The sequence below is a fragment of the Rhopalosiphum padi genome, chromosome 4 (assembly GCF_020882245.1).
Source record: "Rhopalosiphum padi isolate XX-2018 chromosome 4, ASM2088224v1, whole genome shotgun sequence".
Taxonomy (NCBI): Eukaryota; Metazoa; Arthropoda; class Insecta; order Hemiptera; family Aphididae; genus Rhopalosiphum; species Rhopalosiphum padi.
The window spans coordinates 35471506-35490798 of record NC_083600.1 but is presented as its reverse complement, the minus strand read 5'-3'; the positions used below and the strand labels follow the sequence as shown (position 1 = coordinate 35490798).

Sequence of the window (19293 nt, the reverse complement as noted above, 5' to 3'; positions counted from 1 at the left end):
CAAAAATCCCGAGGACAAAAAGTCCGCTTTATAAAAAGTTGAACAAAAACTAAAAAGTCCTGGTTCATTTTTTATAGTCGGACAAAAAGTCCAAAAATACAAAATATATTATATAATTAATATTTATTTTAAAAACTTAAAAAGTTTATATATAGACATTATATAATATACACATATTATTATATTTATTTCTATTTTCTTATTTTCATTTATAATTATATAATTTATTTATTACAACATATTAGAACAACAATATCAAAATGTATTTGTAACTAAATACATTTTAACAAACAATGAATTTTATTTTATTTATAAACACATCAATCTACACAAAACTAAAAAAAAAAAATAGTATATCATAATTATAATACAAAAATATAAATTTTTCATTATAATAGATACTATACTACTATGGTGGATTTCTTTTATATTTTTGTTAATTATACGAAAATATAATAATATGTATACAGCATTTTTAAATTTTTAAAATAAATATTAATTAGGTACTTGTATAAAGTATTTTGTATTTTTGGACTTTTTGTCCAACTATAAAAAATGAATCCGGACTTTTTGTCTATGGACTTTTCGTCCGTGATTCACCTAACCCGTGGGACCAGGGGGGAGTGAGTGGTCAAAATTAAAATTCCCAGAGAACAGAAAAACAAAAATTTGGGAGAAAATATTTCCAATTATTTGTGTAATCTATTGTCAATTAGGTATATTTTTTTTATATGTGTATCTATATAATATGTGCATGTGCATATTATACGCACAAATCAATGAAGAAACTAGATGAACTGTCATTAGAATGACATTATAAAAAATTGAATTATTATTATAATATGTAGTAGAATGTAGGTGTATAATAAATTCAATATTGTAACAATATATGTAGTCATAAATTTACTAATTGATCTTTTTTATCACACACAAGTTTAAAAAAAAAAAAAAACAATAAAAATACAAACTCAAACAGTAGTCAAGTCATTCATGATATTAATTAACTTATTGTCTAAGTTCTATTATAATAAAGTCAAATGATTTAATTAATTACAAAATAAAAAAAATGTTCTAAAAAGTAAAGTTATATTGTAGTAACTTGGACATTTTATAAGATACCTTAATAATTTAAAATTAGTATTATATAGATACTATAGCTAATTATAGAATACAATCCGTTTAAAAAAAAAAGTACCAATTAAGGTTATTTCATATTAAACGTTTACATTAAAATAATATAACAATAAATAATTAAATAACTGCCAATGTTTTATTCAGTATCACTATTTGTTCAATATTTTTGAATTAATTGCATTCAAAGGAAAATTAATTCAAACTCTTGAAAGTAGTCATATTTAAGCTTTTTTAAACTTAAATTTGATGAATACAATATTTTTCAATAAATAAAAATAAAAAATAATTTAATTAGTACAATAATTATTAAAATAAAATGTACTATATCAATTTTTAAATTATGTTATTAATGATAATAACTTGTATACAAGTAATGTATAAACAATTATACAAATATAAAAAATAATATTTCATAAGTATGGCTACTCTGTAATGAGATTAAAAAAATGAATAACATTTAGTAACAACTGTTTCATTAATGCTAATGCTGATTTAAGTAGTTAATAAAAAGAATATAAAATAAAATAAAAATTATTTTTATAATATATTATACTTAATGTTTCTTGTATGGTATTTTGAAACACATGATTTTAAAATGATCTGCCATTTGTTTCACCTAAAATATAGTTAAAAATATTATGATCATGTATCATAATTTATACAGTAAATAATAGGAGTGATTATTAAAGATAAATTATTTATAAAAATAATGTAAATTAACTTACTACACAGCCTCCATAATAGATGTGTGTTACAATGCTTATTAATGCCATAATGTACATACAAATTAATTCAATGGGAGGTAAAAACACACTGAAAAATATAGCTACAACCATAAGCGACAACAAATTATTGTGTGCTTCACAGCGAGTCTTGCTCATTTGAGCCACAATTAAACGACACTGAAATAATAAATAAATAATTATTAATTAAGCTGTAATTTACAAAGAACTAAGTATAAATTTGGTCAGGCACTACAATTTGATTCATGTATAAACAGAGTTTGATGTAGTTTAAACAATTTTCATAGGTACTGGATATTTTATGGCGTTTAAAACAGATACTGTACACCAGGGATCTTCAACAATAACTAGAGACTCAGCGGGTTGAAGACCCCTGTTGTACACAGTATACTAATATAGAACAAAAATTAAGTATTTTAATATTTGTCCAGTATTTGGTATTTAAAACACCAAAACAAAGATGAAAAATGGAATTTATGTATAAATAAAATAGTCTTAATTTAGTAAACTTAACTAAAAATTGTTCACTGACAAATAAAACCGTAAAATGTGATTAACCTAATACAGTAAAACTCTGATTATCCGAACGTCCAATTAACCGGACAAGAAAAAGGATTTAACGGCTTAAAAATTTCTTTTAAAATATGTTATTGTATTTATAGCTTATTCTTTTTCAGTTAAATATTATAATAAAATTATTTGTTTATTGTTACAAATTTCAAATTTTAGTACATACATATTAATAATAAATACATACATACAATTATATAATTTTTAATATGTCATATATCAATCATCCGGACCACCCTTGACATTAATTAGTCCAGATAATCGGAGTTTTACTGTACATGATATAATAAATTATTAATTTAAGGCAGATTATGTTTCACTTACACAAATATTTGAAAATATTGCTCCACTCATCATAAAAAATATTCTTGGATCCCTTTCAAGAATATTAGTAGGTGACATTTTTACCCATATCAAACATAAAGACACAAAGACAGTCAAAGGAATTAATGGTCGACTACCTTCTAGAATACTTAAATTTTTACCTGTTTTGTCCCTGTAACTTCTACAAAAGTAAAATAAATAAAAATAAGGATATTAAAATAATTTTCACAAATATAATATCAACAAATTTATAAAAAAATAAATTTTAACTACTTACACATAAATATTATAAATTGAAACTGGAATATTAGTAACAAATGTGGTAAAATAAAATGTTATTTCAGTGATATGTCCAAAGGAATAATTTTCTGTTATAGACATTTTCCATCTTTCAGGACCAAAAATAGCAGTAAGACCAAAGAAAAATACTAATCCCTGAAAATTATACATTTAAAATTTTAAAAATGAAATAAAATTATACAGAAAATAATTGTTTTGATTTAGAAATTTAATTTACTTTATTATATAAAATGAAAATGATACTCTTATTGATGTAAGAACAATACTTAATAGGATAATATAAATGTAAAAAAAAGATTTAAATTATAATATATATACAATTAAACTTACAACCATTGAAAAATCATAACTCCATGGTAAATATAATACTCCAGTGTTATACTTTTCCCAATGAGCCAAATAAAAATTAATGAAAACCATTATACAGATATAATACATCCGTAATGGTTGAATAGTGTTCGGATCATCACGCCCAAATATTGAATAAAGTGCAGTGGGGATAAAAACAGTTGTCCAGGAATCCAGACCGTGATCAAACAGTTCACCAAGTGGGCCACTTGTGCCTGTACGCCTAGCTTGTTTACCATCAAGACCATCTAAAAAATTTTTTTATAAGATAATTATTATAGTTTTGGTTATAATATTTAAATAATAGTTAAGTATAAATACCAAGAGAATATGATATGAAAATAAACAAAGACACAACACCAAAAACCCATCTTGGTATTGGATCATCTTTGTAATTTATTCCAGATACATAGAAACCATAATCATAATAAGCAAGGAGAAGTGAAGCTCCAACAGTAAAAAGAAAACCAACAAAAGTTAGCAAATTAGGTGCAATCCATCTTGGAGTGATCTAAAATTTAAAAAAAATTGATGACATTTTTTTTTTAAATTAACATAAAATTGTTTGAATGAAAATGTGTAACAGTTCAAGTTATATAAAAACTAATTTATCAATATTACACCTACTTTAATTAATGCGTTCCAAAATGGATGCATAATATATGTACCCAATGGATTTGTATCAATTGCATTATACTGAAAAAAAAATTGTTAGTTAATATCAAAAATATAAAAACTGTATAGTTGTTTAATTATCTATTCAAACAAAAACTAAAATACTTAGTTATTCATTGAAAACTATTTGACAGTTAGTTAAGAAAAATAGAATATCATAAGCAATAAATAAATATTTTTAATAAGTTGATATTTTAAATTATACTTTACTTAGTAATTTATACCAGTTATAATTAATAAAATACAAATTGAATGTTAAATATATTTTATAAGTAATGACAGTGCTATTAATCAGATATATTTTATTAAAATTATCTCAAAATTATGAATTTTCTTTTTTTTACTTCTTATTACACATTAAAAATCTAATACATATTTTAAGTTCAGAATATTATTATTGTATCAGTATTGTTTTTTTAATTAAATTTAATTAATATTTAAAAGTATTAAATCTAATAGATTAGGTTAGGTAAGTATCCCTAAAAGGCTAGAAATAACTAATAAAATAATATAAGAATATATAATTAAAAGAAAATTTATGTAGGTTTATAAAATTAAAATTATTTTGCAACTTTGGAATACATATAATTACAATAATTTACAATAATACAATTAATATAGGTAATTAATTCATAAAATCAAAGTATAATATTTAGGCCAAGGTTAGTCTTAATATAAAACTTAAGGCATACAATATTTATAAAAAGAGCTTAGGATTAAAAAAAAGGATTAAGTCAGGTTAAATATATTAAAAAATAACTTCTGCATCAAAATAGATAAAAAAATGTCCTTTAATTGAAAAAACTTATTGTATATCATCATAATAGGATTAGGTAAGTATTTTGATTTATCAAACATTTTATTCTGTTACAATGGTGTATAACAAATGTATAAAAAAAAATCTTCTTTACTAGGACAAGAATTTTAAGTGATTAAAATAATCATATCTTAATTAACTAATTATTTTTTATTACTATTGCTTTATGATTCACAAACAACTATTCTTCACGATTATGAATTATAATTATGTCAAACTACAATATATTATACCATATGAAAATATTGAATATGATAAGACTAATACTACTAATGACAAAAATGAGCATAACATTAGTATGCATTATGCAAGTATTTTAATTAAAAATATGTCAAGAAGCACTTACTTTGTAATTGTCAAACCCATCGAGATGGTCCTTATTAAGATATAAGTTATCAAACACCATTGTGTAAACTTAATATAATAACAATTAAAAATTCTGTAAATTAATTAAAAAACTAATTAGGAATCACTCATAACAAGTTAGCATGAAAACATTGAAAACTATTTCATACCCTATTTATGAATAATCTAGAAGGATTTTAACCAGTTTATTGTAAGCAAATCAATAAAATTAATAATAGTATTAATGAATAATGAGACGAGATAGCTGATACGTGGGGCTTATGGACTATACCCAAGTGCGTTTCATTCGTAAAAAAATATTAAATACATTTTTATTTGTTTATGCATAGAAAATAAAACTATAAAGATTCACGGATACAGATCTCAATTAAAAAAAAAACAAAGACGCATATTTAATATTATAATTTATAGTATTAAAAGTCGATCCTTGAACTTTGCATTGTTTATCGTTTTGTAGTCCAACTTACACCGCCGCGGCGCCGCCGGTAAATATCATGCCAACACAGAGACCTACTCTGTGATAAGAGATAAATGATAACGGTTTAGCTTATCACTTACAAACGGAGATCGATCAAGAGTTGTGCTTATCACTTAACACAATTACCGTCTACCAGTTTTTCACACTGCGACTGTAGCTGACGCTGGCTATTTGGTCACAATTTTAGAAAAACTCGTTTTTAAGACATAAATATGTCAAGATCTATAAAGAATAAATAGATATTATAAATCTTGTAAATATGTCTCTAGAATCAGTAGAATCTATAATGTCTATAGTCTTAGGTCTTTAATCATGGCAATTTTATGCAAAATATAACAACAGCTACAGAGTAAATTATATATAAATCTATAAGATTATTTATTCTGAATTTGTATAATGTATGACTATACGAATTTAAGTTTATAAACGAGTAAGTATTAAGTATTAAAGTACTTTTTATTTACTTTTAACCCCTCAAAGCACCAACTGTGACCTGTGGGTACCATTATTTCAACTGGCAGGAACTATCTTCAAAGTTGTAATTTTATCGCCTTGTTGCTCCCCATCGTCACGTACTCACGTCCAGGCGCGGACTGGCCGGACTGTGCGTCTGTGCCGATGGGCGAATGGGCCATTGCCCACTAGGGACTAGGCTATTAGGATTTTCGACCTTTTTGGGATTGAAATCATAACTGTGCGGTTTTTGGATACGACAATTTTTAAAATTGTGTGGTTTTAACCTACCAAAAGTGTGTGGTTTTTGGAGTCAACGAGAATTTTGGACCTTATAGGTGCTCATGGGCCGCAATTTATTTATCAGTACCTACATTTTAGGTACAATTTACAACACTGCGACTAGGTGTACTAAGTTTGCTTATTAATGTGTCTTTAGGGCAATATGAGTATAACATAATTTTATGCGTAGGTATATATAACATTAAAATATTAGTTTATGAGCCACATAATTGTGTGAGAAAACTTAATTTATTAGTTTGATAAAATATCATAATAATAATAAAATAAATAAGTATCTAGTACTATCTACAGAGTTACATTTTTTACGTTAATTTTATTATTTATGGCTTTATAGCCATTCATTAAAATTCTTAAAATAATATTTTATTTATCGTTATTTAAAATAGGTAAATAACTAAAAATTCAGATAACTCAGCATATTGAATACAATATACTGTGTAATGTGTATTATATTGCCACAACATTTTTCGTACTTTTATTGAGTTTGAAGTAAAGCGTATTCTAAATTCTTATATTACTAATGTAGCTTGTAACTTTTTAGCTTAAATTTTTTTTTTGGATAAACTACGACAATAATTGTATACTTTAGTTGACAATTAAGGACACAAACAATTTTTTTTAAATTGTAGACACAAAATAAACCAAATTATGATAATTGAAGAATTGAGAAAGAGGGAGCCACTTATCTATCTGTCTAAGCTATTATAATATTAAGAAATGTGTGCTGGTATTATAGTGGTATAAATAATGTATAATGATATTTGTGTAATACCTAGGCGGCTGGGCCTTTATACCTATGATCGCCCAGGCCAATTGTTAACGTTAGTTGTTTGTTAGTTGCCCCTGTTGACGTCAGTCACACAAAAAAAAAAATAATACAAAATCAATACATTTATCGTCCAGCCTAGAAATTAGAATCTATAAAAGTATAAAATATATTTATTTTATAAACTTTCGATTTCGATCTTTGTTGTTGAAAATGTTCTATTATTGTTTTTAACTAATGCATACCTACATTATAATCGTATAAGTTTTTATTTTTACCTTTAATGTTCTATTTTGTTATATTATATTATAGGTATGTGATATATACGTTTATTAATATACCTACCTAATTCATTATATTTATTATTTATTATATCTTTTCTTATAAAAATCAATAATATTTTTTAATAAATAGGTAATAGGTATAATGTAGATACCTACCACATAATATACTAATACAGTGACCATGAACTAAAACCACTGCTACAGTTTAGTATTTTAATAATTACATTTTCAATAAAGTCCATTAGCGGTTGCATTTTTGCAAATCTAGTAGAATTCTACATTTGACCATATAGGCATAATTATTATAGACATATTATTTAAGATACAAAATACATTCAATGCTAGATTGGCATTGACTATTTACTATTTAGTATATATAAATTATACAATACATATGAAAATATTTTTATGTAGATACATATTAAATATACCTACTAGAAACAACCATTTATAGTCATTGCATAATTTAAAACATATGCATGTATTGTATTTTTTTTATTCAAGCTTCCTATATACTATGTAGGTATTACATTTAATTTACAATGACGTATTACTCTTATTATCGTATTAGTATTTAGCCTGTGATTGTCATTATATTTATCTCATAAATAAATTGTAGTATTGCAAAACCAGCATCATACATATAGTTGGATTGTTCTTGTTCTTTTAAAGAGTTTAATTTAAATTATAAATGATTATAGTAAAAATGATTTAAAAACAAACATAATTTCCATTAAAAAATTGCATTCTTTTAAATTAATAATATTTAATGATTATAATTATAATAGTAATATAGACAATGTAGAATAGGTACATTTCAGTGCATTTTTTAAATTAGTAAATTAGACGACACAAATGTTACCCAGTGAAAATATATTGTCGCATTTATTTATTTTTAATGACTGAGCGAGCATAAAATAATTTTATAATACTATAATTGACTATTTATTTTGAGAACATTTTTATTTTGGATGATTTTCGTGGTTTTGACGAATTTTGTTGAACACTCATAAAAAATTATGATGGACTATCGGTCAAAGATTATTGAATATGTACACACAAAAAAAATGTCATCTCTTCATTCAGAATCTAAAACACACAATACATTGAAACAATACGCACGTTATACTCAATACTTGTTATCTGCTTAAAGTTTAAGAAATTGTTTATATGTATTATATATCGTTTATATATCGTTTAGAGTTAATTACAATCTCGAAATGGCCAATAATTATTAGTGATGCCAATTTATATAATTATTTTAAAAGCTGTATAAATCAATAAGTAATTTAATTTAATATTTAAATAATTATCTATGAGTAACATCGAAGCAGAAAATTTGTAAAGCCGTAGAGGGGACAGGGGTATTTATATACTAATAAAGTATGCAGCGTATGGGGGTGGGTATGTACGAGGACAAACATTAAAATATGGTGTGAAACCATGTACCTATATATAAGGTTGTATAGAATAAGATATTCATTGATATTTGATACTTGTTTAGTCGTTTGATTACATTCAAGATGAGGTCAACGTTGATTTTAATCATGATGTGTATTGCATTGTTATCAGCAGGTAATAGGTAATTTTAAATGATGGGAAAAAGAACTTAATTATTTAAATGTGACAATGATTTTTAGATTCTGCTGTAAACTGGACCGTGGACGATAACACAGTACCAGAATCGTTACTCGAATTGATGCGCAATAATTATTATAGCGATGACGAAATTCAAAAAGCTGTGTTTTGGGCGTATAAATTTCAGTACGATGTTATTTCTGAATATAATGGTCGAGTGTACGATGTCGAATCACCATTGGAATATTTCAACGATGTCTTGATTTTACCTAGGACCAGAGCATCATCAATAAATTCCAATATCATATTCGAAAATAATACCGTCAGTGGTCTAACAGATTTTAATAATAATAATGTCGTCATACAATGGTCACAAGATCAGGTAAGCTAGCTATAGCTTCAATTATTATAACGGAGCTTATCTAATATATTATATAAAATATATATGATACGTTATACATATTATAATATTATGACTATATTATTAGACATTAATAATAATGGACAGTAGCGCAACTGTATAGCTCTCAAATCATTGAGATCTTCAGTCCCATTATAATATTAAAAACGTGAAGATTCATTCATCAACTAACAACAAACCACTAAAAAATAGATTTTATTAATAATTGCGTATTATTGTTATTGCCTATTGGTGGGTTTTTGTTGTAACAAACTATAACAAATGTTATTAGTTATTAGTTTATTACTAATTATTTGAATGAAAACTGAAATTAATATTTCAATTTATATTTTACTTTCTAATTTATTTTTAATAATTTTATATATTTTTTTTACTGTAAATTAAACTGAAAATTTAAATGTTTATGAACATTTTTTTTATGTTTTTTAGGTAATTTTCTATATTTTTTAGGACATAAAAGTATTTTTGGGGTCAACTTCGGTGCTTTTTTAGGTCACAAATATCTTATTTCTAGTTATGAGTTTATAACTAAAAAAATAATGATTAGTAAAAAGTGAAAATTTTAAATATGTTCTCTATTATAGTATTATTGCCAAAAATAACTAACCTACCATGTTTGGTTGATAATTTTATATGTTGCAGGTAACTACAAAGATAACTTGGAAAGAGCTACAAATTGTTGGAAAATATACATTTGTAGACGAATGGAAATATGTAACAGGTAACTATCAAATTTTCGTTGAAGACGTTGTGTATCAGGCCAATACGCCGTTGTCCAAAAATTCAGAGATGTATCCTTCGTCTGCGCCAAATTCAGCTATATCTTATAGAAAATTTAGGACTACCTTTACTGAACACTACTCAATTTTAGATGAATTTTCAGCTGCACGGTAATTTTAAAAATTAGCTCATTTTGATGAATACAAATTTACAAAAGATCCCATCAATAATTGCACATAAATTATTATTATATTCCACAAACGATAATTATATAATATACGGAATAATCATTCACCAAGCACGGGACTACCCATTTTTTTCTTTAATAGTAAATTTGTTAAAATTTTAATTATTTGAATAAGCCATAAGGACAACATTATTGTAACATTGAGATTTTTTGTACTACCACTACTACCATAGGAGTGAAATGATGTGAACTTTTATTTTTTAAACGAAACTCCCCCCTTTTTTATTGTGAATTATTTAGTGGATATATTTTAAAAATGTTGATGTACCTATATTCAAAATTTAAACAAGTAGTTTCTCGATTATTATTAAAATGTTTTTATAAAGGATAATATAGTCCTTAAAAATAGTTTACTAATGTACAAAATATGTAATCTAGATCTAGCATTTATTTTCAAATTAAAATTTATTATCAATAGATTAATTTATTTTGGTTGCTTAAAGTTGAAAATCACCATAACTCTTAATTATTTCAAATCCATTATCGTGGATCTATAATATTATCTTTGGTAATTAGTATACCACATATAGCATAAGAACATATTACTCATGGTACACAGTTACCTGTGAATAAATCAAAAACGACAAATTAAAATTTTGATTTAAATAATTAACATTTCAGAAAAATTATACGTTAAATAATTTATAGGTAAAATGGAGGTTTTCATTTAGAAAATATTAGTTTATATTTCCACAGAACACTCTTTAAATAATACACACAATTTCAAGAATTTGAAAAATGAGGCATTTAAATATATTAAATACATTTAAAAACCCATATATTGATATACACCATAGAAGAAGAAAAGAGGGGTTAGCATGATTGATGAATCATCACTCTATACAATATGATGACCAGAAAATAATACTTTTGTGCATAGAGGCCCATATTTTGTGGAGCCCGGGTTAGGTTAGGTTAGGGTCTCGTAACCCCCTAAATTAAGTCACTTTATTAGTTTTGAAAAGTAATGAAAATGATTATTGATTACTACTATGTGGGCAATGTGCAGGTATGTCCTGGAAGACGTGGCTTTGGGACACATTGCGGACTACACTCTGAAAGTGACACGAAAGAACGTGACGTCGGCTATCAGAGCGGCCGTCCAGCCGTACGTGCAGTATAGGAACCGGTCAGACCCACACTTTCCGGCCACCACCGATCGGCTGGACGACGGTTTGTCCTTCACAGTCAGCGACATGTTCGTCGATGGCCTGGACACCGTGTTGCAGAAGGTGAACGCTGTATGGACCGAACCGAGTACGGGCGCCGTAATGACCGCCGTCGGGCACACGTTGCACAACCTCAGTGGTACATTCAATTTGCGCATCGTCTCAGATGTGACCAAACTCCAGCAGCCCGTCCGCTTGATTGATTTTTCCATGGATCGGATCAACTTGAGTATTACGTACGACGTGCTTAGACCGAGTTGCTTTTGCTTGGCCACTGTGCAAGTGTACAAGGCGACAACGTGGCCACGTGATGATCGAGACGACGCTGCAGGGCATCTGCAACAAGTGACCGCTGCGTTCGTCAACACCATCAAAGATCACTTGTCCGTCGGCACTTGCGCGACCATCGTAAAAACCAGCAAGTACGGTACCAATAACCGATGTCAATGAACTTGGCAGCTATTAAAAAATTACTCAATATTTTAGTGTATACTTTAATTAATTTATATTTTTTAACATCTTTTAGTTATTTTTTTTTATTTTTTTTGACATGGATATTAAAAAAATGCAATATGTCGTATAAGCTATATGAATTATACGATGTGATCTTTATACCTGCAGTAAGATAACTATTTATATCATTCGACTATTAAATGATTTATAAATAAAAAAAAACAAGCATTATGAGTGTAATTTGTCTTGTATAAATATTATTTCAGTAATTATTTGTTTTATAACAATTTTCATTTGATAAGAAGGTTCAATCGGTTTCCCATGTTTAAATGTTTTAATACTTCATTGAACCGCATTCATTTAGCTGATAACTTATTTGTATGTGGTCTGTTATCATCATCATAGACGAATTTGTAAATTTCAATTTTCAATCTAATGAATAAAATAAAAGTTTTTAATTACCAACTAAACTTTTGTCTTCGCCCTGTTTATAATGTTTATATAATTATATATAAATATATTATGAACATCGTATTAACATGTAAATTATGTTTATACGTGACGAGGGTAATGACAAGACTGGAGTAAGCATTGGCCAATAGCCAATATGAGTTAAACGCTTGAGCCTAGATAACGCTATATTTTATAGTTTATAGTTTTGAAATTAATTAAAAATTAAATAAAAATTAACATCAATTAATTAATACCTACTGTTAAATTATATAGTAATATACTGTTATATCGTTATTTCCATTGCAATCAATAACTGCAGTCTGCAACAAGTTTATAGTTAATACAATTTTAATTTAAGAAGGCTTTGGAATGCTAAAATAATAATAACATATAAACAAATTTCTTTAGTAAGGTTATATAGGTAAAAAACTAATATATAAAACTAAATTTTATTGTCATTGCATCATAATTACTAGATGTTGGTAGATACGTTTATAGAATTCTTTAGAAGAGTATAAATAACCGTTGTACATTTTTAGGGAAGGGGCTAAGTAAAATTTTAAACTTATAGTCAAATCTCCTTTTCCAATTTTCTTTAAACCCGTATGACAAAAAAAAAAATTATATTTGAGGTAAGTTTTATCGTTAATTACTGATAATTACTTCGAATAGGTTAAGTATTTATGCAATACATTTTTTTTAACGATTTTAATATGAAAGCCGTTTAAATTATATTACTATTCATTAAACTGAACAATTAAAATTAATTCCTTAACTAAGCTAGTTAAAAAAATTCAATTAAAAATAAAACAATCTGAATAAAATAATTGTAAGAAAACGATTATTATTTAAATATTAATTAGTATCACATAATTATAGTGTACAATTTGTTAATTTTATTATTATCATATTATGGTATTTATATGTACGTATGTTATACAATAATTATATTTATAATGAGAATATAAGTATAATATCGATCAACACAACATACATTGCAATAAAACAATTTGCCTACATACATTAGCATACAAAATATATCTTTTAAAATAATTAAAAAAACAAATCAACAATTATTAATACACATTGAAATCTCTATCATTGAATAGATCACTTTTACATATTTCAAATCATATCACATTTAGAATTAATGGTTTTTGCAATTAGTATTGAAAATTATAAAACTATAAAAACATTTTACTATTAGATAACAAAAATGATCAAATTATAATATTATATATTGATGGATTATGAACCATGATGATTTAACTAAACGTGTTCAACCTGTTTTAAATTAATTGTTTTATCTTAGCTTTATAAATTACAATATTTTTCAAATAAATTTAAATTGATAAAAATATTTTATAATAGGTTGGTACATAAATTAAATAGAATTTATATTCTTTTCATACACATATAGAATGTTATTTCAAGTAATAATTTAAATGTAATTGATATATTTACTCTATCTGTTTTATTTAAAAATATATATAAATTATACTGTTACAATTTAAAATTATGTTACTTAATCATTGTTTTTCTAACGTTTCTATTTTAGAATCAGAACACAGCGATAGACGTATTGGTTTTATAGTGATTATATATCATAATGATTTATTTTAATATACTTAGATATTCGTATTAAGTTATTCAAATTTTGTTAACTGTTAAGTAATAAATCCTAATTTTGTTAATGTTAAGTTTAACTCGTATTATATTTTAAGTTATTTATTGAAAATAATAACTAACTACAAAATGTACATATTTACGTAAAATTGGGTTCTGCACGTGAAATAAATAAGATTAAAATTAAATTGAAGGCTAGATTATTTTTAAATTGGTTTTTTAGCATTCAAAAATATAAAAAATACATTTTCGATTTTTAGAAGACATTTGAAGCTCTAATTTTTATGAAATTAAATATTCAATCAAACAAATAGCGATTTAAGTAATTAATACATATAGTTATATTCAAAAAAATATTATTCGTAAGGACTTGGAAACTTTTGAAAAATATCTATAAATACTTGAAATTTTCATCAAGTATACTTATATATTATTACTTTTTAAACATGGTAATTTTGATAAATTAGTAAGAAAACTGAAAATTTAAAATAAAATTTCTCAAAAGTTTTTCTCATTGAAATCAATAAGTTTAAAATAATAGTACACGATGAGGTTACAATATAGCAGCAATGCAGCATGACTTCTCTATAGGTAGCTTATTATTTTAAATTTGTATAAGAAATTAAACTCAAAACCCTATTATCTATTATTTCGCAAGAGAATCTTTGGTTAAATTACAAATTAAAAAAAAATATGTCTAAATTATGTTTTTAGTATTTAAAAAAATGTAATGTTGACTATGAACTATAAAGTATTTAATGTGACATAATAAGACAATATATTATACAAATATCAAATTATTATAATATACTTATTGCGAAAGTAATATGAATCGCATGTATTGTAAATGTAATAATCATTGAAATCTGATTGTCAAAAACGATTTATCACGTGTTAGCCTGATGATGTTTGAATGTTTAATTGTGACAATTGTGTACATCTTCATAACGTATAAATGAAAAGTGTGATTGCAAAAAAAATCTGTATTTTAATAAATGCCTATCAATTTGATCCGTTAGAACTTTTGAACGTATCTCTGATGTCAGTGGTATCTCGATTCTCGAGTACAGTGTAAAAGTTCTTTTATTTAGTTTTCACTACGTAAAAAGATAATGTATACCATACATGGAGATTGGAGAGGATCCTGATTCTAGAAGGGAAAGGGGAATTTATGTAATTAATCTTACAAATAATGACACATTATGTTTTGGACTATATAAATGATTGAAGAATTATCGACCGAGTTTTTAATTATCAATTATTTATTAAAAATGATTTAAAATTAAAACAATTAATTAAAATCGTTTGGGGGAAAAAAAATAATTAGCCGAATAATTATTATATTATATATAGGTTGCAATAATGTTCTGAAAATAATTTGCTGATATACTCTCTTAAAGTCTTAAGACTATGTAATTTAGTAATTTGGTAAAATTACATAGGTATTTATAACGTATATAATATTCATGTTAACGTTTGACGTCAATAAAAATAATAAAAATTAAAGGATTGAGGCATTTGTAAAATTTTGCCACCCCTCCTCACCGAAATAAAAAAAAAATCCTGTTCCGTGCCCGTACGGTCATACTCCAACTCCGGGCTTTTCGATTTTCTGAAACATGCGTAAAACGTATAATATACTATGATGTACATTATATAACAGTACAGCGATAGGTGTGCTTGAAGCGGTCTTTGCCTCCACCCGAAACCATTTCAACCGGCATTCGATAAACACATGCATAATATTATTAATATTCATGTGCTGTGACAACCACGGCGTACCGTACCTACACGACCTTACATCGGCGGCGGCGTCGGCTGCTCGACGAGGGGGAACAAACATCTGTGCTTTGCGCGCAACACACGCGCTAAAGTGGCCAACGTGCGTGCGACGCCGTTTTGATAACCCCTATATTATAACCATAATATTATATTATTATATTATATATTGAGCACGGCGTTATAATAACTATACCATATTTTACGTGCGGTCGACGGTACGATATGTCGTACGAATCGTACGATGCAATACGACAAAAATAATAATAATAATAATAATAATAATACAATGTTTATTATTACATATATATATATATATATATATATACCTATTTTATTACGACGGCGGCGAAGTATGTTTCGACACCGCCGCGAAGATAACGCGGGCACAGAGACAGCAGCGTGGCGCGGTCTGAGACCAAGACGACGTATTATTTCGAATCGCGGACGCCGGTGAGGTGCAGCTTCGACGACACAGCAGCGCCGGTGGAGCTGCAGGTAAGAAATGTTTTGTCAAAGCATACGATTTTATTAATTATTATTATTATTATTATTATTCCGATGTAGCGTGTGAGTGTAATGAACTAACAAAATATTGTCGATTTAGGCAGGTTATATAGAACTATTAGTATAATCGTGTTACTCGATCATAGGTTAAACTATATAATATGTGTCAGACAACGTCCTAACCTTAATGTCGACGGGAGACAAAAATATGATAAAAAAAAATTACTCACATTCAACCAAATTTTTATTTTTATTTTTTTCATATCCGATGTATTACACTAATGCCGGCGGGCTGCAACAACGATTAATTAGCATTTATTTTAATGAATCAATAATGGTTGCATAAACATTGTTTTAAGACTTTTAAGTGTCCCGCGATTGTTCCATTAAATTTTAGCGAATCATTAAATTCAATTTTTATGCGACCCGGCATTATATATATTATTATAGAAATATATTCAATAAAGGTGTACTGGTTTTTACTAATCCTACTATTTATATAATATACCACAGCTAGTTTGCGGGTAACGCTCACGTGGAGTGATAGGATAGATAAGTGCCGCGTGAAACTGTACGCCGAGGTCCAAGTCCAGAAAAAAAAAATACGAAAGTACTTCGAATACTTCGACTAATATATTATTACAATAATTTAGCCGTAAATATATTATAATACGTATACCTATATAGATAACGTCTGCGTACGCACGTGTTTACCTCCGAAAGTACGGAATTATTATAAATTATAATCTTCTGAGATTTATTTTCGACGTGACGTATATTTGCGATAATATTATATATATATATATTATAATACATTACTACACTGTAAAGCTGCACCGTCATTTTCTAATTTTTCTGAATTCTGGTACTCATTTGATAATAGGCTATGCACTCTGGCAGAGGAGTATTATACATCATAGAAAATAATAAAAATTATACTCATATAGAACAGAAAAAAAATTATCAAATTTTTACCAAGTACATAGGTGTGTTTTGAAAAATTCCAATAGTTTACTATAATTTAGATTCCATAACTAGAAAAACAACGTTCGTCCGCTCATTTAGGTACTTAATACCTACTATCGATATGGATATTGTATAAATTCATGTGTAGTACACAACGATATACTGTGCAACGAACGAATAGTTCTTTAAACTTTATTGGGTACGTGTCACGCGTGTACCTGTTTACATCAGGTGTATATACGTAATAATATAATCTCTAAACAATATTTGTTGGATAATATTGGTTTTTCCTTCATTGGCCGATGATATTATATTATGAATTGTGTGGTGATTACGTAATCGTTCTTAATTAAGTAGGTGTTCAATATGTTCTTCTATGTATATGTAATATTAATTCATTTTTAAATATAGGTTATAGGTAGGTACATTTATATTAAAATATTAAATTTATAATGAATTTAAACTTTAATTTTACAATTTCAATTAATCTAACGTACAAATATTTAAGCTCAATTACGGCATGCAATCTCTATGAATTAAATACAGTTCTAAATATATTATAGTTAATAAACACTGTATATTGTTCATGCTGTGTGTACAATAGTAAAGAAAAAAATGTATGAATTCAAGAAGAAAATAATATTCTAAGTTATACAGTGTAACACTGGAATGTTTCAAGTGTTTGCGATTAATATTTTTTTTAATTAATTACTATAAAATACCAAAATTATTTATGGAAAAATCATTATTCGTTATTTTGTGTGTTAATATCAAATTTCGTCATAATTCTAGTAATAGTTATATTAATAAAATATAAGAATGTTAACTGCTTTAAAAATAAAACGACAGACACACATTAACTTGACGTACCACGTACCGATCTAACTTAAACATGTTTCTCCGGAACGTTTAATATGAATGTAAAATGTAATTCAAAAACACGAGTATTTGTTTGTGAACATACACTACCTACATGACTATACATTATAATATAATATATATAGTAGAATATTAATAATAATATTTAGTTAAGCATTTTCTTTTCCAAAATATAAACCACATTCTCGAGATGCGTATTCCAAAATAATTTACAATAATAATATTATTATAGTATAGGTAGTGAAATAATGATTTTTAATAATTTTGGAGAGTTGTGTATTGCATGTCAACTTGTTATAATAATTGTATCGACCAAGCTACTCTGTGTCACACCCTCGTCTGGGCGTGGTTTGAACGTCTGATGAACATTATTTTTGAGGTTTTTTCCTGTACCCGATTTACTTGTACTGTTTGCTTAGTTCACATATGTTAAGTATAAATAAAAAATACAAACACAAATAAATGCACACCATACATCATACTTACAACTTTCTTTCTATTCGTTTGACGGATAAAAAACATGTACCTATCATACAGTTAAACATAATAAAAAGTTTAAATTTAAATTTTCAAATTACATTACAAATAATAAAATAGAAATAAAAAACAATACACCTTGACATTTTTATAAAAAAAAAATGTAGATAGTTTTATCGAAAAATTATAATGTTTATTTTATAAGACATCCAATATTAATAGTTAATATCAGATACTACTCAAATTAAACAATATATTATTTAAATTTAAACACAGCAATCTTAAAATAAAATAATATAGTATAGTTTATTTTTTATAAAAGATTATATAAATATAACATATTAAATATATTAGAAAATAGATTAAAATATGGGTAAAGAATAAAGGATATTTGTATTATTATTTTTTTTATTAAAATTAATTTTGAAGTTCAAAATAATATTTACTGTAGTGCTTA

At 26.0% G+C, this 19293-nt stretch overlaps 2 protein-coding genes across 2 annotated transcripts; one reads left to right on the top strand and one right to left on the bottom strand.

Annotated features, from left to right (window-relative positions):
- Positions 1–888: 888 nt before the first annotated feature.
- Positions 889–5772, bottom strand: LOC132930361 (ethanolaminephosphotransferase 1-like). Its single transcript, XM_060996192.1, has 9 exons — positions 5427–5772; positions 5258–5350; positions 4047–4115; positions 3741–3930; positions 3402–3667; positions 3049–3206; positions 2772–2952; positions 1860–2036; positions 889–1750 (listed from the first exon to the last, which is right to left on the bottom strand). Exons 2-9 carry the CDS (start codon positions 5315–5317, stop codon positions 1688–1690), a joined length of 1164 nt encoding a protein of 387 aa, XP_060852175.1. The 5' UTR covers positions 5318–5350; positions 5427–5772; the 3' UTR covers positions 889–1687.
- Positions 5773–9033: 3261 nt separating this feature from the next.
- On the top strand, positions 9034–12389 carry LOC132930344 (uncharacterized). The gene is made up of 4 exons (XM_060996173.1): positions 9034–9136; positions 9202–9521; positions 10203–10450; positions 11537–12389. The coding sequence occupies exons 1-4, from the start codon at positions 9085–9087 to the stop codon at positions 12144–12146; spliced, it is 1230 nt and encodes a 409-aa protein (XP_060852156.1). The 5' UTR covers positions 9034–9084; the 3' UTR covers positions 12147–12389.
- Positions 12390–19293: the final 6904 nt, after the last annotated feature.